Here is a 24,067-nt window from a genome sequence, read left to right as displayed (position 1 = left end):
GCCATTGAGAGAGTGCAATAAGGCGTGAGGGGGAACTAATCTCCCCATTTAAATGTTTGTGGCAATTTTATCTAAATGAATTTTAATGCTAAACGAGGGATAATTCCCTATTTGTAACCCGTTTACTTCTCTTTCCTGTGCCTCTGAAGCTGTCTAACATCATGCGATGAACAATAACAATAAAAATACTGTCAAGGCATATTCTTCATTTTGAATGTGTTATAATTACAGCTGATTAAATGTCTTGGGATGTAATCGTGGGGTTTAATTTGAAATGTGCCCCCCTCCAAAAAAAAAAAAAAAGAAAAAAAAAAAAGAAAGAAAGAATAAAAAAAAGGTCCCATGGAGGAAGGTCTGTGCCCCACTTCGCGGCGGCTGCGAGGAGAAGGGACGCGTGTGCCCTCGCCTGTGAGAGGGCGGTTTGTTTTTGTCTTTCAAGAAACCTTAAAAAAAAAAAAAAAACAACACCCAAAACCCCAAACACATAAAAACAAAACAAACAAAACGGAACAAAACAAAACTTAAAAAAGAAAAAAAAAAAAAAAAAAGGCAGAAAAGCGAGCCCCGTTCATTCACGTTTTGGCAGGAGAGTGTCATTACTCCGGCCTCACAAAGAAGGAGCCGGGATGTTCAGGCAGCCTGCTTGGCGGTACGGCGGCCCTTGAAAAAAAAACCAAAAAACAAAAAAAAAACCAACCTAAAACGGGGTGGGGGAAAGGAGGAGAGGAAAAAAAAAAAAAAAACGAAGAAAAAAAAGAAAAGAAAACTCAGAGGGGAAAAAAAAAAAAAAAAAAAAAAAAAAAAAAAAAAAAAAAAAAAAAAAAAAAAAAAAGGAGGAAGCCCCAGCTACGGGGGGAGAGGAGCCCCTTTGGTGGCTTGCTTCATTCCGAAAGGTCTGCACTGCCTGCCTGCAGCTCTGCCTGCAGCTCTGCCTGCAGCTCTGCCTGCAGCTCTGCCTGCAGCTCTGCCTGCCCCTGCCCAGCCCGGGGTACCCCGGGGGACACACAGAGCCGGGACCCCCGGGAATCTGCCCCCAAATGCCCGCTGCCTTGGGAGAGGCTGGGGGAACGGTTTGTTGCATTATTTCGCCTTAATTAAGATATTTGTGTCATTTTCCTAGCCTCGGGAATCTCTATTTTTTTTTTTTTTTTCCTTCCATATAGCGGGGATTTGACTTGAAGCAAACGAGGTCTCGCAGCCTGCAAGGGCTGGCTGTGGCGCAGAAAAGCACAGAAGTGCGAGGAAATTGGTTAATTTGGTTAATGAGGGTCGGCACCGGCCCTGCTCGCAGAGGTCCAGCAGCACCTCGTCCCCTTCTTACAGGTCTGTAACATTTGCCAAGTTTTATTTTTCTCCTTCCTTAGGAAGCTCAATTCCAGTAAGAAACTCAATAATCTGAACTAGATTATAATTTGGAAAGGAGAGGGGGTAACGCTATTTAAAAATTTCTGTCCAATAATGCCCTACAATATTACATTTATTGACAGGCAACAGTTCCCATCCTGGCAATTCACAGTGCAAGTTTCGAAGAAAGTTTCTCTATGTAGTGCAGCATAACTTTTACAGTCTTTAAATACGAAGCTGATATTTAAATGGCAAATGACAGGTAACATCCCCAGAGCCAGCTGAATTTTGTAGCTGCTTGGCTTTCAGTCTGGGAGAGAATGGCTACAAATACTGCATGGGGACAGGAAACAAATTTTGCAAGCAGTGGAGTCACCATGACAAAAAATAATTTGTTTTTATTTTAGATTCAGATTTCATTACTGCACTCAAACTACTACAACTGGGCTTTGAGTTATTATACAATCCAAACTGTTTCAATCAGAAACTCTAAGACTCAGTGTGCAATGATTATTATTAATAATAATTAGCTCCTTGGTTTCTTGATAGAAAAAGGCTATCAACAAGCATTTGTTTAACCACAACAAAAGTATAATTAGCTTATCCCACTTAGTAAATCTGTATGCATGCCAACTCATACCAAACTGCTACTTTTACAAAAAATTGCAATAATACAGATCATTTTTCCAGTCCTTTTTGCACAAAATTTATTTACAATGTATACATAAATGCTCCATGATGGGACTATGGAAAAAAAAAAAAAATGCACACATGACCGATGTCTTGCCCAGAAAGAAAGTCAACATATTAAAAATAAATCTTCAGTCCATGTTTTGAGCTGCATAAAACAGGAAGTGATGTACAAGGTGGTGGTTTGCTGCATGGGGACAAGGATGCTCTGATGTGACAATTAGGCTTCAAATACACTGCCTTTCCGTTTCCATGCTTCCTCCTACCAGTCTCCTTAAGACACTGCCTGCAACAGCTGATTAATCATTGTTGATGACTTCAGTTTTTCCCATCCTTCCCGATTTACATCTGTTCAGGCCAATTCAAATATGGTGAGTAAATGAATTAGACATGCAAATTCACGCCCCAGGCTAAAAGAGAGAGAGAGAGAGAGGGAGAGAGAGACGGGGGAGAAAGGGAGAGAAAGGGAAGAAAGACGGACAGAGGAGGAGAGAGGGGGGAGAGAGAGAGAGAGAGAGTGCGCATGGCTGAAATCCTAGGATAGAAGAAAGATTCTTCTGCCTGACATAGTTATTTTAATGCTCTAAAAATCCTGCAAATAAGCCCTTTCTGTCATTTGCAGGGTAAGTGTAAGGCTTCTTTTTTTTTTCAATGTAAGGAGGCTTCTGGAGGAAGTGAAGAGCTATGGAAACAACACACATAGTGTGGAAAAATTTCACATTTTTTTTAAAAAATCTATAAGAAACAACGTAATATGGATAACAGTATAATAGCATTTTACAATATTTCACTCTTTTGTTTCCTTAATGTCTCATATAGGTATTTTAGCATGTCCCCAAGAAGTTGACCTCGGTTGGTTGTTCTCCTGCTTTTTCAGGGTCCCTGTGAAGAACTGGAACGTCCCCTTGGTCCGAAGCTGACGCCAAGAACTCCATAGCCAATCGCAGAAAAAAAATGTTTGAAATCTACCGTCGGCGGCCGCAGACAAACGTCGTGGGTTGGTGTTTTATTTTTTTGTTTGTTTTGTTTTGTTTGTTTTTTTCCCTTAAGCTACTGAGCATGAATGTCCATCACTTGTCCGCTCACCGCCGGCTCGCCGGGGTGGAGCATGGTGGGGCTTGATGCTGACATGGGCATTCCAGGGTGGGGTGGTCCTCCATGCATCATCATCGCTGGGTGGTGAGGGTGTCCAGGAATGTAGGTATGCATGGGGGGGCCATGGCGCAGCTGAGCAGGATGGGGGGGCATCTGGGGCGGCGTGTAGCTTGGCTGTCCCATGTTCATACCCATTGGACTACCCCGAGACACATAATCCCCTGGCATACTTTGCAGCCCTGCAGAAAAACACAAAAAGGGGAGAGAGAGAAAAAAGGGTGGAGGTGAGTGGTGAGGACTGGCTGGGGGGGTGTTGGGAGCCTCCAGCCCGAGGAGGGATGAGGAGTCATGAGCCCTGTGGAGTCAGGAGTCTATGTATGGACTCAGCATGAATGGCCTCCAGGTCAACAAAAAACAAAAACACCCACAAGAACATCCTCCCCCTGCCAAACACAGAGTTTTTTTGGAGATAAAACGGCTTTCTGCTTTTATGGCCAGGAATGGAGATGCTGCTGATCTCTGGAAGTGTGCCAGAGGCAGGGCCAGCCTGAGGATGGCCAACGTCACACTCAGGTGGGCTCCAATCCCCACGGCCCTACTCAATCCACCTGCCTTTGCCTTCCCACACTGGGAATACGTGGCAGAAATCTGCAGCAGCTAACGAGGGACTCGGCAGGAGCGACGGGTTAAATAGGTGTCAAGGTTTATCAACAGCTATTTATTTAGCTCTCCAGCCTGATCTCTTGGAATCTGTCCCAAATATTTGTGCCCATTCAATCCAGCAAGGGACATACATCACTGAACAAAAGGCCTCGCATGAAGCCGAAATTGATAGGATTGCTAAGTATGATTGGTAAATCAAACTCGTATTTTTAGGCACATTAAAAATATATACATAATCAATAACAGTCATCAATTATTTCTTTATCCCCTCCCCGATCACCTCTGGCTGTAAAAAAAAAAAAAAAAAAAAAGGAAAAAAAAAATCGGACTCACAACCCCAGTCAAACATTTCAGTGGGTTTGGGAGAACAATAAGGGAAAAAAAAAAATTGGACCTAAAACAATAAAACCTCCTGCTTTCTGTGGGCCTCTGCCTTCTGCTTGGATTGCTGTAGCTGATGGGAACTGACAGATGTATTGTTTCGGAGAGCTATAAGCTCCATAATCATCAAGGGTGAAAGGCATACGCTATTGCTAAGTAGGTTCAATTGGCTTTAGTTCTAAGTAAGAGCGCGCCGTGAATGCGCCGAACACCTTGGAATCAGGTCTCAAGGCTCTAGCAATGAATAGCTGCTTAATCTAGCCTAAAGGAACAGTTTTGAACTAATGAAAATTGCTTATAAAATATACTGTACTCACAGCTCTTTAATCAAAAAAGATGATAATATTTTTTGTAATAACCTATTAATTTAATTGGTCACGAAGCATAAAATACATCATTTAAATTTAATTGACCCAGAAACTAAGAAACAATATTTAAATTAACTAAGCTAGAAATTTTCATGATGAGGTAATAAGGCTATTGCATTCCCAAGCTCAGAGGAATGTTTTCACAGCTAATTGTTAAAACTTAGTTTTGACTTGGGCTCAGAGAAGACTACTACGAAATACACTTGCCCTGGGTAACTTCAAACCCTATGTTAATATAGGCTGGGGGCACAACAAAGATGCTGAAATAACTCTTTTAACTCCAGAAAGAGAGCAAGAGAAACAGAATGAGACACCATTTAAACATGGTACCAAGTGTCTTGGTGTTTCAAACCACTTTACTAATAAAAACCAAAAAAAACCCAGAAACCCAAAAATCTGTATAATGTATTTTCCCCTAGAAAAAGACAAGAGGGGAAAAAAAAAAAACTGGGACAGTTTTTCTAGGCTTCCTTTGCGAGGCCTGCCACTGAAGATTGCATTAATGATCTCTATTTTTGTATACTGAATAAGTCAAATCCATTTGTCACACTGCAAGTGATGGCATACTTAATTTGGATATAGTCAATTAGCCTGGGCTAAGCTCCATAGCCTGCTGCGCACACCTCTATTTTGTATTCTCTCTTTTTCCTTTGCCACACGTAATCCCATTATGACGGACAGACAAAGAGAAATAAACTTGAAAAAAAAAAAGAAAAAAAAGAAAATCAAAGTTTCGTCCATTGCTTTCCAAAATGCAACTAAGTGAAGCTGCTGCGTTTAGCTTGGGGTTGTTATGTTGTGTTTTTTTTGGTTTTTTTTTTTCTTTTCTCCTACCCCATGAGAAGTCTCCGTTTGGCTTTTTTTTTTTTTTTTTTTTTTTTGGTGTCTTGCAGGTTAGCGGGAGAAATGTAACTCATGCATCAACTGCGGTTAGACAGATTTATGACACTTTGGGGACATGCTCTTTTCCTCTCCCCGCGCTGCCTCGCAGACTGCTTACATTTTGCAAATCAGTCTGTTGCCAAGGCGACGGGCTCCCCCCCACCTCTCCCTGGGCTGCTCCTTGTTTTGTCATGTGCTCGGGGGATGGATAATAGCATCAATGTATGGCGGCGTCGGTGCGCGGCAGCGTCGGCGTGCGGGACGGCGCGAGAGCGCGCGGGGGGATTCGGGAGCCGGGAAAGCTTCAGCTGAACCAGAGGGGAGAGGAAAAACCCAAAGGAGCCCACAGGCACAGGAAGGATGGATGGATGGATGGATTGATGGAGAGGAAGGAACAAGCATGAGGCTATGGGCAGGGAGAACATAGGGGGATGCAAGGAGACGAATATCCCTCGGACGGAATGAGAACAAAGACCTCGTTTGTACTTACTTCCCCCTGGCTTTGCCATTGGTTACCTAGGTGAAGGTTACATGTAGTGCCACTGCCCCTCCATGCCCATATTCATGCCCATTCCACTCATAGGTCCTAGAGGGAGATAAAAAAATCCAAGAAGATGCCAGAAAATGAGCAAAGTCAACAGATAGCGCCAAAAGCCCCTTTCCAAAACACAGCACGGCAGAGAGGGTCCAGGACCTCTCGAGCGAGGAGATGCCTGGTTTCCCTCGGTGGTGTGGAAGGCAGGCAGAAGACAGGTGAGGCAAGGCAGGCAGCTGAGGCAGAGGGCTGAGGCGTGTTTTACCTGTGGTGGCACGACCAAGGCCACCAGTGGGTGGGTGATGCTGTCCCCGGGGCTTACCTGGCGCTCGGATGCCCATGTGCTGCTGGCCGTCCATCACGAAACCTCCCATTGGCTGCCCGTCGGGGTTATAGGGTGTTCCTTGACTTACTGGAAAGGTGCAGAACATTTCTTCTTTTAGCAACAGCCAGCATCTCTTCTCACGGCATCAAGACACAATCCCCCCACCCACAGGTTATCAAAAAGAGGGGAAAACATCCACTGTGCAAATTTAATGAATTTAGCAGTCAGGCTAACAAGCGTGCTTAGTTTGGGCTGAATTTTCTCCTGCAAGTTTGGAAATGAAGTTAGCAAACTGAAATCCCTGAGACATGAGGAGCCCCGGCTCCAGCTGCTGCCGCTGCTGACGTCAATGCAAAAACCTGTAGAGGAGCCGGATTTTATGGCTGGAATAGTCACACTGAAATCTCAGTGTGTTAAATTACACCCTTGTGCCTTCAAAGGGCCCAGACCTGAACACATCCATGCCAGATATTTATGTCTAATGACAAATAATCAAATGTGCTTGAAGAGGAAGTGTGGCCCAGAGGCATCTTGGACAACGATGCATTCGGAGAGTTTGGCAGCGAGACTCGGAAAACAAAACCAACTGGGAGTAACGGGCTATGATAATCCTTGATGGTAAATACCCACAGAGAGCTCAGAGCCAAGACCCCAAATAGAACCAACATGTGGAAACTTAAGGTCTTTAAAAAAAAAAAAAAAATAGAAATACACACCCCCAAAGTAAACAGCAAACGCTCAGCAATCCCAGAAGAAGAGCCAAGGGACAAAAGGACCCTATACAAGTTCCACTACCTGAACTGGAGGTTTTCACTGTACATTAAAAGCCAGCTTCAGAAGTAAGCTGGCTTGGGTTATTAAAGCACATAAAGCTCTACCTCATTGAATGTCTTTGAACTTTACTGAGTCCCACAAGTGATTCTGACCCCTTTGCCCTTTTGACAGGTAATAAAGTTTACAGCAATTCCACACCAAGCCATGCACCAGGGAGTGGTCACAGGAGCAGAAAGAGCTGGGAAGGAAAACTCTAAACAACTACTTAAAAAAAGCCCAAGAATAATTGGGATCGTGTACAGAAAGTTCGGTCACGGAACGGAACATTTTAGTTTCCCTTTTTGAATTTTCAATGTCTTTTTTTTTCCCAGCATGATTAGAGTCATAATGAAAGAAAGCTGGTTGCCTTTTAATTGTCAGCCACTCCCAGCATTCATTTCTCATTTATTTACCAGGTACTGGACCTCCTGGTGAATGGCTTGAGGATGGTTTTTGCCTGTGTGACTGGAATACAGTTACTATCGGGGACTTGCCTGCTCGATTGGACTGGTCTATCATGGGCTGAACTATTCTTCTTCTAGCATTAATAAACCTGCAAGAAAAAAAAAAGAAGGAAAGCAAATGGTTAGGGAAGGGATGTCTTCCACCCATCCCCAAGCCCTCTGGCCCTACCGTGGTGCTCTCCATCAGGCTGCATGGGGATGCAAATACTGCTAAAACCTCTAACCCTGATGACCTTTGAGAGCACAACCTTGGGGTTTCCAAGCTGATTTATGTTTGCCTGCTTTTTACCACAGTAGGACACTTCCATTTCATCTTTTCATGGGGGAATTAGCCGAGTTTTCAGGAAACAATGCCAGCAACGCTCTTCTCAATACAGAATGGGGCACCAAAAAAACAAAAAACGTGTGAAGCCGGCGAGATGCTCGTGAGGGCATCTGCTACCTCCCCCCTCATTAGTGTCATTTCTGCCTTATGTCCTTTGACTTCTTTTTCCAATTTTTTTCCTTTATCAAAACCTGTCCCTACCTCTTGCAAACCTAATTCCCTTTTAATGCCCACTATTAAGATAATGAACTGTGATGGCAGAACCCCATCAAATGAGGGAACGTCTGGACTTTTATCACCACTAAGTCACACTGCTGGGGACTTCAGAGCCATGCATTCCTCCTAGCCATTTCTTGGTGGGCTTTTTCCCCCCCTCCCTCTCTTTATGCAAAGTCTGAGGGGGGTCAAGGCGAGGTCATAGCTTTACAGTAATTGAATTTATAATCCTGTTTTCTCCAGCTAGGCCTGACCATTTACAGCAAACATCTTGTTAAACTGTAATTACTGGACTACTGAAAATTCCCCCCCGAACAATGAAAAGATCTTTGGAAATAACAAAAAAAAAAAAAAAAAAAAAAAAAAAAAAAAGGAGGTACAGTCATTTTTAAAAATAGCTATCTGCAACCCCACTCCTTGTGTTTTTGGAGCTCTTCGCCTCAGTTAGTCCTGCAATGCTTATTTGGAAATATTCAAAATAATTTGGAGGAAAACAGAAGAAGGAGCTAGATCACAAGTACCCCGGTCTCATCATGGTGCTGAAATCAGGAGACTGGGAACCATGGCAGGGAACCTGTCTGAATTAAGACCATTTGAAGAATTCTCTCTTGAGATTTCGCTCAGCAGAAAGTTTACTTAAAATCCATTTGGAAAAAAGTCTCCATTGAGACTTAGCCACCACAAAGCTACAGGGGCAGATTTTGTGCTCTTTGAGAGAGAGAAAAGGAATAATGAAAATACGTGTGCCAGAATATTTACTGGTAAAGGAAGAATTGTGAATGTGGGCTAAGTCACAGCACTCTTGTAAAACGGGATAGGAGAGTCCACAAAGGAATACTTGATGCTTGTTTTCATTGCCTTTGCTTGGGGTGGCTTAGCAGGAGCTCTCCTACCACAGAGATAAAGCCACCAGGACCTTTCCACGGGAATCAGCTCTGCCCACCCATTTGCCTACAAGAGAGGGGAGAAGAATAGCAAACCACTGCCCCATGCTGTTCCTTTTGCCCTCATCAAAGACCAGCACAGTGACTCCAGACCCCTCCTATCTCCCATTCCCCACTGACACCCTTCACCCAAACTCCTGCAAAAATTAATCAAGATGTTGAGTCTTTATCAAGCCTGTCTTGAAGGAAATGGGCTCAAAGGTACCAAACCCCGGTGCCAGTCTGGAAACCTTACACCTGAACTAGGTCATGTTTTGTCAGCAACAGTATTGGATCAATTTTTCTACACATTTCCAATAAACACCCCCTCTCGACTCGAGCAAACAGTGTTGCAAATCAGTTTATCATTATCTTGTACAAACCATGAAAATTAGAATCATGTGAGCAGAAGGTTAGATTAATTCTCCTTTCTCATTATAAGCACAGGTGTAGCACAAACACCAAGTGAAATAAGCAATTAAAAAAAAACCCAACCTGTTTTTTTTCCCCCATTAGCTGCCTTAGCTCCATGACCAATTAGAAAATTGTTTAGTATCTGTAATCTGCATTTGCAGAAGGCAATTTTCACAGTAACTCTTCGAAATAAAACACCACAAAACCTCAGCCTTTTTTTTTTTTTTTTTTTTTTTTTTTTTTTTTTTTTTTTTTTTGAGCCTGGCAAGACTCTTGCTGTGTTTACTCCCATTCTTCTCCTGCCCCACTACTAGGACTTGATATTGTGGCAGGAGGAGAGGGGTAGCTGTGAGAGCGGCCACCAAAATAACTTTTACCCCAAATAAATGCTGAGCAATGTTAGGCATGTAAAACCTCAACTTCACTTTTTCTCCCTTCTTCAAACTACAAGTACTTTAAAGATGAAGGGAGAGCGCCTCAATAATACACTGTGCTATATATAGTATTGTTTATATACTAATATGCTAGAATAAACTACATATCTAGAGTTTACCCACGAGATGTGCCTATGGCAAAACATAATCTCACCTGTTTGCCCCACGCTATCTGCTTTAAGAACATTTTACACACAGGTACTTAACAGTTATCTCCTTCCTACGCATTCGTGTTAAGTGTTTTCTATAAGTAGCAATTCTGCCAAACAGCTCAGTGTTTGGATGTCTTTGGGGGGAATTCAGACACAAGAACATTTTCCTTCTGGGCAAAGTAATAAAATGACATTCTCGCTCCTCCCACTAGAAGTCAAACGGAGGTCAGCTCCCCATCCTTGTATCTGTTTAAATAAACTGGTCCAGCTGTTTGTTTCCAGGATGCCCTTTAACCTTCTGTCCCATCCTCCCTGCCTTTGTAACACAACGCTTTACTTTGCATTATAGTAGACTCCAAACCACTACGCATTAAAAAAAAAAAAAAAAAAAAAGGAAAAAAAAAAAAAAAAGAAAAAGAAGAAAGAATTCACTTTCAAGTTTCTTCCTGCATCCCAAACCTGGAATTCGTAAGAACCTATCGGATTAAAACAATTAGCTTGCCTTGAGAGAGCACAATGCAGGCTGTGATGTTTATAAATCACATTTGAGAAGTCTCTGCAAGCAAAACTGCGAGTTAGCTGTGGCTGCAGAAATACACGGGCATGTGGTTAATTTCTTCATACTCCCAGCTTTTTTCTTTGAGAGAAGGGCAAGGATCTTTTGATCACTCTTTGAATTTCCAAAGTGCCAGGCTGATATGAACACCAGCAAAAACGATGGAACAGAAAAGCTAACAGGAATAATCTCCCTTCCCCTCATCCCAAATGCTCATATTCACCTATCTTAAGTGAAAGACACTCTAAAAATCACTGTAATCTTTAAAACGTCAGAGAAATCAGGACCTAAAAAAGATATTTGCATACTAACTACTACTGAAAGGGAGTATTACCAAAATACAATTTAGCATAAAACTTGAGACAGATGTACAGCCTTTCTCATGTGAATAAAGATCAAATCAGGCTCCAAGGCTTGCATGAAGTATTTTTCCCCCCACCAGTGCTCTGAGTTGTGGTATCTTTGCTTTGATGAGGAAGGGTTAGGTTTGTTTTGGTTTTTTTTCTGGTTTGAGTTTTTTGCCTTAAAAGAGATGGATCAATAGTGGCACAACAACATAATATCCTTCAGTGTACAACTTGCACTCAGCAAAGTGATGCCTTGGGCTGCCTTTTTTTTTTTTCCTCCCCTTTTTTTTTTTTTTTTTTGTTTGTTTGTTTAGTAAGGGGAAGGATCTGGTGTGGAGAAAACATTTGAACAGTTGGGCAAACACAGAAGTTCGAAGTATTTCCTAATTTTTCCAAGCTAACTTTTCCTTGTTCTTTTCAGACACGTGGGATTGCACTTTCTGCCAGAAAAGCAAGGAAAACCCCAGCAACTCCACCTGCGTAACCCCAAAGAGGAGGAGGAAACCCTCTTTTCTCCCATTTGCATTTTACTAGGATGTTTTCTCTTAGGCTTCTGGGCTGGGGTCTGTCTCCAGGGGTCACGGGCAGACTCCCCGGTTGGTGCAGGGCTGGTCCCAGGGGTGAGCTCCAGCCCCAGCCCCGGGGATGCAGCAATCTGCCTCTGCACTCTGACCTTCAGCTTGGCCGCCCCGGCTGCCACGCACAAGTTTTGTTTCTTCTCAGCAAGAGGCTGCATGGCTGGTGATGACAAAAGACTTATTTTAGTTGGAAATTGGCTACAATAATAGCAGCCAGAGAGCAAGGATTTTCAGAGGGTCACCAAACCCTCCGAAAGGCACAGCTCGCTGGGGGCTCAGGTTACAGCCCGAGTGACATTTTCCGCACAGATCTGTTCTTTCTCCCTTCCCCTTGTATTTCACTTCTGTCGAGTGAATAAAACAAGACCTTCCTCTGCTGTCACGAATTTCCAAAGTCACCTTTGCTCAAGAATCGACAGAGAGATTGTGGGGACTTCCCAATTTGCAGCCTTTGAATGAAATTTTCCAGGACCAGCTGTCTGAAAGGAGATGCTGAGACTTTGCGGTCTATTGGATTTTTCTCTGCCCCCCAGCTCTCCTGAAATGAGGAGGGTTTCACACCATTACTGACTTGTGCTACTTGGAGCCACAGGCTGCTCTCTCTCAGTGTTTGTCCCAAAGCTCTGCATGCCAGAAGTCTGTGTTTCACCAGCAGAGCCAAGAAATTCCCGAAAATCTCCCTGTCTCATTTTCTCCTTGAGCTCCTCCTGGCAAGCCAGGCGTAAGAAGAATGAGAAAACCCACATCACCTACAAACCCCAGTGCTGAAACCTCTCATGCCCCTCTGAAGGAAAACAGTGTCCCTCTTGACAACAAACAAATCATCATTTTTATAACAGATGCCCAAAGCAAACGCAGCACTTCAAGCTGGCAAATAATTCACTTGTAAAACCAGTTGCACTCCTTTTTTGCATAGTGGGATCCTCCACTTATGCAGCAGCAAAACAACATTCCCTATTCAGCACTTAATTCCTCAACGCTTAACAGGTTTATCTCTAATAAAACCAATTTAAATGGAAAGTGTGCTATAAACCAAGATTATTACACTTCAGTAACTGCTTTATTCCTTATTTTAACATATTTTCATTTTTTTCCTCTGTTTGTTTTCCAGAGGTTTTTAAAAGAGTCAGTTAAAGAACAGAAAAAAACATACCAGCACAGAAATTATTTCACCAAATACTTTCAAATGTTTAAAAACAGCCTTGAAAATAGCAAGCTGCCTCTGTAATTATGAACAGAAAAAAATAACTGCAGACTTTCGAATGGTAATCACATCTCCCCATCCCTAAAATGAGAAATAAATGTTAAAAGAGTGCTTGCTGCTGTTATTAGAAAGTTCTGATCCTGAAGTCAGTTAGTGAGCTTAATGACCCGTAACTACCAGTCATTAGCAATCCATGCTCTCTGTACTCCCTTTATTTGTAAAGAAAAAAAAAAAATCCAAGGCACTCAAAAAACTTTGTTCAATTTAAAGTCAAACCTTATGAAATCATGTTTGGCAACTTTTCTTGGTTTCTCCTCCTCCTCCTCCTCCTCCTCACCAAAGACAGTTCAGGACTGCAATACATCACTTACAACACTAAATGGAGGTAGGGAGGGAAGAGAGTACAAGGGCTGCTCGCCGCCCACTCCAGACACGTAATATTGGAATACACTCCAAAGGCAGAGAGTCCCATCCATCAGGAGTATCAGAAAGATCTCCTGCAAGCTCTCCTCTTCCTCCCTCCTCTGCTGGCACGGCACCACCAGTGTCAAGGACTGTATGTGGGGCTGAGGGGTGTCACGAGACCATACTGGAGAGCGAATTAAATAAAATACTATGCAAAAACTAGTGATGAAAAACCACTAATTAGCTGACAAATTTGATGTAAAGCACTAATGAAAGCCATGTGTGGCTCTGCAATTTAGTTTTAAAAATAGCTTCTGACTTCAAGCATTACTATGTGACCCCACCAATGGATTCATGTTGTGCATTCAGAAAAGTTTGCTTTCAAGCAGGAGAGTGCTATCGAATCTCTCCCCAAGCCAAGGCTGCTAATGCAGCGAGCACATCGAGGGCAAAAATAGAAAGCAGAGAGATGAGATCAGGTATGTGCTCCTCGTAAGAGAGCTGGCTATGCCCTACATTTTTGGCTGGCCCAGCATGCACCAGCTCCACCTTTGGCCACCTCCCCTTCTCCCCAGCCCTTATACTTGGGAGCTTGGCAACTCCTCTAGTGCCTCGCCACGCTTGCTGGGAAGAATTTCTTCCTAATATCTAGACTAACCCTACTCTCTGTCCATTTAAAGCCACCCCATCCCTTGTCCTATCAGTACCAGCCCCTTGGGACAAAAGGCAGCCTTGGGGTAGCAGTGAGCCTGGTGGTGTCCTCTGGACACAGAAGGGATGGTTGGTGGCTTTCTATTGAGCTGGGACACTCAAGCTCCTGGCTCTGCTTCTCCCTGGGCCCCAGAGCTCTCTTAGCTCCATTTCTCTACAGGGCTCATTGTGGGTTTCTTTTCTTATTTTGCCTGTTGTCCAGCAGGATGGAGCTAAGGCCTATTTCTATTTATTTGACTGTTTCTGAATGAGAATTGTGGAAGGGACTTGCTGGGGAGGAGTGAAGGACCATTGTGCCTGGGGAAGGGCTCCCTGGAGATAAACCTTCCTGCTCTGCCCATCTCCTGTGCTCTTCTGCATCACAGGTGAGATGCTGTTGGCCTTTCTGGTATGCTCTCCTTCTCCTCCTCCTCTCCCATCCACATATCCTCCTCAAAAAAGCCCAGCCAGCACGGAACATTCCCAGCGAAAATCCGGATCCAGTATCCAGGCGTCTCCCCGACGATGCCAGGGAGTCAGAGCAGCGTTGCAGGTCTTGGCTGCACTGGGGAGAACTCTCAGCAACCTCATTCCCTGACACCACAACTCCCTCGGGGTGCAAGGCAGATGTAAACTCGCCCTCAGCAGCCAGATGATGTAAGGGGAAATCTTTACATGGCAGAGCGCCAGCGGAGCTGACCTCCCGTCTCTTCCCTGCTCCTAAATCCCAGCGCAGCTGTACTCTGCTGATCTCCATGTGCCACAATTAGCCTTTAAGGAATATGGCAAGGATTCATGTAGTAGAGCAGCACTAAGGCTGCTCTCACTCCTGCCTGGGACAGCGCTGGCCCCCACAAAGTGCTGTGGCTGGGTACACCAAGTGCTGGCAGACAAAACCCTGCCTCCCACAAAAACACTTGTAACAGAGGGTGTGCAGGCTCCCTGAGAGATGCACAGCTCCCAGCTCAGTGTTTTTGCACAGCTCTGAGAAGGGTCTGAACATCAATTTCCCATCTGATCATTCAGGAGAGCTTCTCTGGACTCTGTAACTCGGGTCCTGATCTGATGCAGGCCAGCAGTACAACCCAGCAGCTTTTCTCCAGCAGATCACATCAAACCAACAAACCAAGCCCCATTTGATAGCAGGGATTGAGCTGGGGATGGGTGAGAGCTCACAGTAAAATACTTTCTTTGAAAACATTCCTCCGTATTTCAGCAATTTCATGTCCTCTATCTACTCAGCATAGCCTCTTCTTTAGGGGAATGTAGAGCTCGTGAGAAGTGCCTGCATGATCTCTGAGCTTTCTCATGCCACACAAGTGTTCTAATCACAGGGGCTCCTCCTTGGGGCCCAAGGTTTTTCCTTACAGCAGGTTGTGAACCTTGTCCCAAGAACTTTTCCTCTGTCCTCTCCCTCCCCACCCCACATACAGCATGGGAGTTGGAAGCTGTGCCTCGCCCTCCAGCCCCAGCAAAGGCAGAGAGGCTGCTCCCACATCTGGCTGCTGGTTTAAGTATGTTCCCTCTCACTGAGGGGTGTAAGAAAGGACCCATCTATGCTCCTGGATGAATCCCTTCATCCTCCTCATCCCCAAAAGGCAATGAGGGAGTATGAAATAACTCCACAACCCACACCAGCTCCTGCAGCTTTCAGGAAAAGGAGAAGCAAGCTCAGGGTGGCAAAATCAAAACTCTTGACAAGGCTCTTTGGGAGAAAACACTCTCAGGACCCTCAAAGAAAAAATATACTATATGGGACCCGTGCTCTACACATGAAACAGGCTTTGACATCATTCTGGTCTATACCCCAAGACACTGGTTTAGGGTGTTGAGGGAAGATTTATTCCTGTGGTTGTGTCTTCCCCACCACAATTAAGACAACAGATACAGGCACATTGATGTATTTTGTGTGATGTGGGCACCTGAAAAACTGGTTTGAATTCTTTTTCCTTTTTTTTTTTTTTTTTCTCTCCCCAGAAACCACAAAAGATACATCTCTGAGTCACAGCCAACCTGAAAAACAACCCCACACTTCTGAACAAACTCTCCGTGCCCCAAGACATCCCACTTCAAAACATTGTTTTCTAACCACTACTAATAGCCTACTTTGTAATCTACTTTATCTAAACATAATTTCCCATTAAGTGAAGTGATTCATTTTGCTTATAATCCTACTACTGACAGCATTATATTCAGGGCAGAAGAAAAGACACCCTTGGAAAACAGCACCAACAAAACACACACAGGGAAGTCAGAGGAATGTCAAAGATTAAAAGAATTTGTGAGACCAGGAGACACAGAAAGCTTAGGGATCAGCCCCTAGGTGGTACAAACCACTTTCATAACTCAGGTGGGAAGTCAGACATCTCTGGAATAAATCTGAATTCAAAAGCAGCTATTGGTAGCCAAAAAAGCCACAAGAACTATAGTGCCTGGGCAAGGAGAAAAAAAAAAAATAACCCATGAAACTGTTACATGACCTAAATTTCATTGAACAACTGTGGAAGCAATATTTTTTCAGCACCTGCTGCCATTTCTTTTATTTTTGAAAAGCAAAGGAAAGGCAGAATCCTGGTTGGTGCTAAGGCTGGTGTAGCCAGCCTTGCATCACTTACACCAAAATCATTCCAGAGTAGGCAGGGCGCCCTCAAAAACATGAAACACACGCCCTGGAAAGCATGTCCTCACCCTGCCCCTCTGGCTGTGTCTCATTTTTGAGAAGAGAAAATTGATTGAACCAAGGAAAAGGCAACATTTGCCCCATTTTGACTCCTCCAGGCTGAGTTTTGAACCAGGCAGTTTGTTTCAGGCAGGTGCAGCCTGGAGCAAGAGTCTGATTTAAGTGCAGGAGAGGGTCTCTGAGGGCACCTTTCCCCACGTGCTGGTGTTTCAGCTCGTGATGGTTAATCACTCTACACCAACCTCAGCAACTGTTGACACAAAATAGGTGGAGATCAGGTCTGTGCAAGCACAAAATACCAGAAAGGCAAACTATATGTAAACACACTTCAGATAGCTAAGACAAAAATAGACCAAAGCCTGACTTGCAAAGCAATGACAAGCCATTACTCTCCCCTTCTGTCTTTTTTTTTTTTTTTTCTTTTTGGTCATATATTGAAGACATGCATTTTTTTTTTAATATATATCAAGGATATGTGTTGCATTAAAAAAGAAACCAAGACCTGAGAACTGTATTTATAGTGCTCTCCCTTTTGCTTCCAATGCAGCATTTCCACAACACAATCATGTCCTGAATGGGAATCTTTTCAAATCCAAGCTCTTGTTTTGAGATGGTGCACTCCTGAATCTCAGTATTTTTAAACAAGAAGAAGCATTCTGACCCCTATCCTGATCCTGCAGAGCAAAAGGCAAATGTTTGCATTTCGTCTTATTTCCCTGGCACCTGACATCATATTTGTTAGAGAACATTAATGCACCAACTAAAAAAAAAAAAAAGTTTGTTGAGTACAAGACCATCCCAGAAGAGGGAAAAGTGGGGTTTTTTCCTTGGCTGAGTATTAACCTTTTGCTAGTCAGGACTATTGGCAGATAAACTCTGTTTGCACTGTCTGATGCTCTGCAGTGGGAACCAATCTTACTTCATCTCAAAAAAGCATCAATGTGACTAAATAATAAATAATAAAATAATACCAGTTTTGGGGCTTTTTTTGCTCAGTGCTCAGGTTGTCACTAATTAGTCTGTTAGCTTGGGTTAAAATGATTTCACATTTGGCTTTGAAATAAACGGTGTTTCCTTTGCTGGTTTTTCCCAGTCTGAATCCAGGGGCTGTCAGAGCAATGGTTAGAAATATCTTTTTCCTTGGTGCTCCTGAATGGGATGACCCTTGTTTTGGGGCAATTTGGGGGGTATGGAGACTGAAAAGTCTGGACTGAACAAGAAACCCAGGGTCTATCAAGTCCCCATCTTCTCCTCCACCTGAAGTCCTGGGGGCCAAGTGGAGCATCTCCCCAAGAATACTCTTTACTCATCTCCCCTGAGCACCCAACCCCTTTGGAAAAACACCAACGGCAAAACTGGTACCACTACTCTTTAAATTGACTCACCAAATCCAAACCCCACATGTTTAAATCACTGTGCTGTACTTTCAAGTGGCTTTGCTGAACTAAAAAAAAAGGAAATTCCAGCCTAAAATCCGGTGATCCGACGGTACCTGATGGCTCTGCATTCACAGCTCTTCCCCCTGTAAGCTATTTGCTCAGCTTTTCTAATAATACCTTGACTGCCTGGCAGCTCTCCAGGGCTGTCTAAGGCAATATGCAAGCTAAACATTATTTTTTCATCTGATTTCAATATTTCCTTATGAGTAACTTACACAGGATTTTACCTAGCGAATATCCCTGATTGCTGTAATTTAAGAACAGAGAAATAGACTACAGATGTAATATTATTATTACAATTGGCATTCAAGGTGAAAGGCATAACAATTAGCTAAGACTTAGTGAAAACATAAATGCAAAAATCTGCTTGAAAAATCCGGCACATGGTAGGTTTAGAGCAGCTAATTTACCGCACACATTCCGAACTGCTCAAACCATGTAACAATTCACCCAGCAAGATACTTTTAAAAACAGTTTTCTCCCCTGTCTTGAGGGCGTTTTCTTGGAGGGGGATGATTTTCATACTGCAAACACCTACTGGCTTATTCTCTGGAACATCGAACAATATTTATTTGTCAAACCCTAAACATATATTCTTTCTTATTCTTATTTTTTCCCCTGCTTTTGCATGTATTCCCATTAACAAAGCAGCGTTTAAATAACAACTGTATACGTATTCTAGAATGACATAAAAGAGAAAAGCAAATTTTCTCCAAAATCTGATGGTTACATTTGTATTGCTGAAGTTGAGAGGATAATTTGTGAATGTTTTAACATTTACAAGTAAATAAGTACTTGTATTTACTATATCTGATTACTGAGAAAAGTATTTGTTATGTTCTTACACAGATTCAAATTGCATCTTGACCTTTTCTCATTTAATCTGTTTACTGCAACAAAAAGCAGTAACAGATACATCTGAAAACAAGCAGATATTTTATTCTCCAAGGACTAAAATGCCCTGAGTACGATGTGCTCGGCAAACCAAGCACCTATTTATTGTAGCCTACAGCTTGGTAGGCAACAGGGGTGAAAATCCAACCCTGCATATAGGACCAGCACCTGCTTTTGCTATGCTCCCTCCCTGCTGGCCTCCTCCCCCACTTACACCCTAAAAATAGTCCTTAAGTGGGACTAAAGTGGTGCACTGGTCATGTGCTGGCCTTTTGCTCAGGGTGAATATTACCCTCAGCAAAGGAATTGAGCAAAGATGATGTCTAGGCTAAATGCCCAGCCCCAGGAAGGGGCTGGTCCATCCCCTCCAGGGGCCTGGAATGGGGCTCAACACATGGGAAATGCCAGACAACATCATCAGCTGGATTTGGGGGTGTTTGGGGGTGCTTTAGATGTACCAAACCCTTGGCATGCTATGATATAAAAGCCACAGAGGGAAAAGAGGGGCCTGGGGCTGTTTCCCAAAAGGGGGAGAGCTGTGCAGACATTCCTCTTTCCCCTTTGTGCAGGGGCTTTCTGCATCTGCCCCATCTGCATCTGGTCCCATCTGCACCTCCCAGCCTGCATTCCCCCATCTGCTCCATCCACCACCCCACCATCTGCAGGCCAGGAGGAGAGCAGATGGAGAGGACACCCTTCCCAGTGGTGCTCCCCATTCATCCCTGGGTTCTGGGGAGCCCCTGCCCCGTGAGAAGTGCAGGATCCTCCTGTCCCCACCATGAGAAAGTTCTTCTTCCTCTGCCCCATGCAACTACTGCAGCAAAAGCTCTACCACTAATCTTACCCATGAGCAAAGAAGTGGAGGCAGAAGGAAAAGTTCCTGCTTTAGGAGAGTTGTGAGGGGACTAAAAGAGTAATAAATTGTTTCTCTGGGTCTATGTTCTGAGCTGGCTGTGCTACACACAGCAAGGTGGCCAGGTCTTCCTATCCCAAGTCCATCTCTGATTTCCCACACTCATCTTTGGGCTGGTCTTGGAGCCTTTTTGAAATGTCTTTCTTACAAGGTATCAGCAGAATCCACTTCATCTGACCCCAAAAACAAGATGAGGGAATTTTTTTCAACTACATTATTTGATAATTTTTTCCAATATGTTTGGTTGGTGCTTGTTTTGAGGGGTTTTTTTTGCAAGCCTAGGAAATTATATACAAAACTGATACTTAAAGAAGCCAAGAATATAAAATCAAGAACTCAAGAGTTAGGACACCATATTAGAAGAGTTGTTTGCACCCTAGTCTTTAATGTACTTTATTACCAGCTCATGCCACCATTTTTGGTAGGGCTCAATGCCTCCAGCACCCCAATGACAATTATGTCTGTTACAGGAACAGGCCAGGGCATTATAAAATAAAAGATCTATTTGTACAGGTAATAAATTTTGACCAAGTTGAATGACTAGGGCAGGAAGCAAAGCAAGCCAGTCCTGGTTCATACAGCCAAATGCTGCACTGGAGAAGAGGATCCAGCTCTGCTGCTTCCTTGGACTGATTGAGAGCTACTGAGTAAATCATTGAACCCAAAACTTTCACCCTAAGTTACTGATTTCCCACTTCTCTCCTGCACACCCCACAGTGGACATTGGCAATGTAAGCCACCAAGGTACTCAAAACTTGGGAGTTTCCATGAAACATGATCATTGGACCCTAAATGAGAATAAACTGCTGTAATTCTGAGTCACCTCACAGTCCTAGACTAACCCAAAACTTGTGACTGTGCTGGAGTCACCTCTATGACAACACTTCTCTTCTCTTTGCAGGGTAATTGCAAAAATACCATAACCTTGTGTACATATATAAGCACGTGGGGGTCAGGGAAGGACTTGGGTATTTCAGCAGTAAGTGCCACAGGAAAGCCCAGCAGTAATTATTAATTCCATCTTCAAGCACGGGTTGAATACAGCTTAACAAACAAAGCAGGGAAGAATGAGGACAAGATAAAATATTGACTAGCTGCTCCAGCATTGTCTGGCCTGTGCCCTAGATAGCACGAGGGTATTTGGGAAAAAAGCAGAATGGAAACACCTAATAAAGGCTGGAGCTTTAAGGATTTGAATTCTTAATTTTTTTTATTTTTTTTTTATCATTTTCATGCAGCTCTATTTAGAGAGACAGCCACGTATAGACGTGCACATATAGGGAGGTTATATGGGCACGTTATTCTGCAAGTATACAAACATCTACCTGTGTGCAGCAAGACTTTTCTACAACATAAACAAGCATCTGACACCTAATGCAGCCCTTGATTAGAATTGCTCTCTCTTCTTTATAGACTACCACCAGTAATTATTCACCATTAGCTCTTAATGGGAAGGGATTCAGCTGGGATGTGGTAAACAAGAAACCTGTATGGATGGTTCAATACAGCCTGGCTGGCTCTCAGCTGAGGTACGAAGTGATTGGATCACACCTGGATATTTCAATTCATTGTTTTTTATCACCTGGGAAAAGCACCTTATTAACCTGTACCTGTTCAGGTCTCCACCATGCCCACACAGGCATCCCACAAGTGGCCCCTTCTTGTTCACATTACTGGGAAACCCTAAACTGCTGTGGGGTTAAACAACTGATAGAACAGACACCTGAATGGTTCACCTGGACTAATGACATTTGAACTCTGCTATCTTCATACCTTCCACAGATTTGTTTTGATTTGGCAACAGGGTAAGGGCTCCCTCTCTCCACAACATGACTGAGGCAAAATGATGGTCCTAGAAGGCAACACTGGTGATTCACAAGCAAATTCATGTGGGGAAAAAAAAAAAAAACAAGGGAAAAATCATCTGTGTGGATTATTTAATCACTCTATAAAAAAGTAAAACAACCCAATGAAAAGGCTCATGGTAAAGGGACTATGGTATTTTTAAAGACATGTGCCCTTACACAGATACATTTTCTGGTGTATCTCACATCATCACCCCATTCCTGTGACTCCTCCACCATCAACAGGGGTTCTGTGCATCAGCCTGGGGAGCCCCAACACCAGGGCAGTCCATATGTGAAAATCAACTTTTTTTTTTTTTTTTTTTTTTTTGTTACGGCAGAGAACTGAGGTATGCAACCAGCACGTACTGGAAAGGCATTCAAAATATGACAAAAAAAATTTGTTTAAATGCTTTCAATCTGCAGAAAACAAATGCTCTCTTCACTGACTGGTCTGTGGCAAACTTCTAATTCCAGCCAGAAAATCCAGCATTCCCAGTCTGGGCTAACGACCATGCTACCAGACATGAGTTTATGTTTTTCATGCACATTTCATGTATTCCCACATGCTGTGTTGCTGCCAATAATTTATGACTGATCTGCACCCAGCCTGCCCTTCAGCATTTTATTTAATCTCTGCAACAGTGATTTACAATGACTCATCATTAATACAAAAATGTACATGTGTGTTAACAAGTTTGGAAGAATCTAAGGAGGAAGGCATTTTTTTTTGTGTGAGTTGTGGCTGAATGACTTATGAGCCTGCTTAAGAAAGGCAAAAAAATAACCAGAAATTACATGTTAGCTCTTCCCTGCAGCAAAACATTTAGGTAGGAAGAGTTTCTTCTGCACACTGCCTTAGAAGAAGAGGGATCCAGCAAAAATGTTTGAGAAGGTTGCTCCATGGCCCCCAGGATTTGGGAGAGGATGAGAAGCTCAACTGGTCACCTCATGGCTGGGTATTCCCCATGCAACCTGCACACTCAGCAACAGCTCCACATCCTCCTTGTTCCTTAGCACCCATTCCAAAAAGCAGGGGCTGACTTGCCATATTATGACATCCCTGCCCACCACCTGTGATTTGGGGAAGCCCCACTGCCTCTATAGTGTTAAATCCTCGTGCCTCAGGGGAGAGAAGGGGAATTGTCTCAATAATTTATACAACTGTAACACCACAGCAGAATTACTGAACCAGCTCAAGCAGAGGAAGTCTGCCCTATATCCACAAGGCTTCAGCTATAATGTATTTTGACCCCTTGTTTTTTTTTTTTACCTTGCACATAGGGAACTCATGAGAACACACCCCACACAAAGCCAAAGTAAAAAACGCCTCATATTCGAGGAGAGATCAGCACTGAAAAACACCCTGGAAAGAAAACTGAAGGAAAACCCACTGAAGGTCACTCTGGAGAAATTCCACCAGCTTTAGCTGAATCCATCCTATGTCCATCATCCTGAAAAATTTCTTTTGATGAACCATCCCGAACTGACATGTCTGTCCCTGTTGAATCCTGCACTCCCAGACCCCACAGAAGCAACACACCCAATCTCCACCCCATCCTTACACATGATCCTGATGAGTATCCACAGCTTCTCAGCGGGCCCAAGCACCCATTCTTAAACTGAAGGACAACCACATAAATTAGGGTAACACCTGGATGAAGGCTGGAGGATGTACAGTTGAAGCAAACACTAATTTTTTTTCTGGCTGAGCCAAAATTCTGTGGGTTACTCTACGCTGTAACATGTAAATTTTATGTTTTGTGCCCTTTTTTCCCCTCCATTTTTAAGTAAGTATGTTGGGAGCATACTTCATGTACACTAAGTATTTGGCATTTTCCTTTATTCAGCATCTTAAAGGGCTTCAAAAAATTGATCTCCCAGGGCTGCTGTGGGGTCACAGAAATTGATAACCCTTACAAGCTATGCTTATGTGAGCCCGCCTGCGTCTCCCAGATAGTGCACTTTGTAAATTAATCCTCCAAAGGCAAATATATTGTAAGTAGCTTGTTATCTCTAAAGTACTAAATTGAAGAATACATGGGATTATATTGACAGAAATTACATTTTCTGTAATGGGGTTTAATATATCTGAAATCTCTCCCATAGGCTCCTACGCTCTCTAAGAGAGGAGGGTTTGTTAATGTAGGTGCAATGGACATCAAGACCAAATTTATTCACTAAAATGGATTAGGCCATGTAATCAGAGCTTCAGTAATATTAATCTCTGACACTTATTGAACAGGAGAAAAAAAAAAAAAGAAGAAAAAACAACTTTTGTCTGCAAACTGGCATTCTTTTTCCCCAGCAGGCTTGCTGTTTGCCTTGGCCATTTTCTGGGTATTACTTCAAAGAGGATAAGGTTTCCCATCATAAACACTAATCTGAAAATATTAGGACAATTAATTAGATACACTTAGTTTTACAAGGTATTAGATTGCAATACACTCCAAGTATGACACTTGTTCTGGGATAGTGGGAGGAACCCACATT

The 24,067-nt window shown here is 43.2% G+C and overlaps 1 protein-coding gene across 4 annotated transcripts in view; it reads right to left on the bottom strand.

Annotated features, from left to right (window-relative positions):
* Positions 1–1,722: 1,722 nt before the first annotated feature.
* The window catches only part of MEIS1 (Meis homeobox 1), a 108,622-nt gene continuing 86,277 nt past the window's right edge, over positions 1,723–24,067 (bottom strand). For 2 of the 4 annotated variants that reach the window (XM_066316479.1, XM_066316478.1), the window contains exons 10-12: positions 7,587–7,649; positions 6,281–6,366; positions 1,723–3,368 (exon numbers count right to left, since the gene is read on the bottom strand). In XM_066316479.1, the coding sequence (XP_066172576.1) occupies positions 3,085–3,368; positions 6,281–6,366; positions 7,587–7,649 (433 nt within the window). In that variant the 3' untranslated portion in view covers positions 1,723–3,084. Of the gene's footprint in view, positions 3,369–5,913; positions 6,010–6,280; positions 6,367–7,586; positions 7,650–24,067 lie in introns of all 4 variants that reach the window. The other 2 variants (XM_066316480.1, XM_066316481.1) reach the window with 2 other exon arrangements.

Source organism: Sylvia atricapilla, chromosome 3, assembly GCF_009819655.1.
Source record: "Sylvia atricapilla isolate bSylAtr1 chromosome 3, bSylAtr1.pri, whole genome shotgun sequence".
Classification (NCBI taxonomy): Eukaryota; Metazoa; Chordata; class Aves; order Passeriformes; family Sylviidae; genus Sylvia; species Sylvia atricapilla.
Note: the sequence above shows the minus strand (reverse complement) of the source record. Positions and strands in the feature narration are given on the sequence as shown.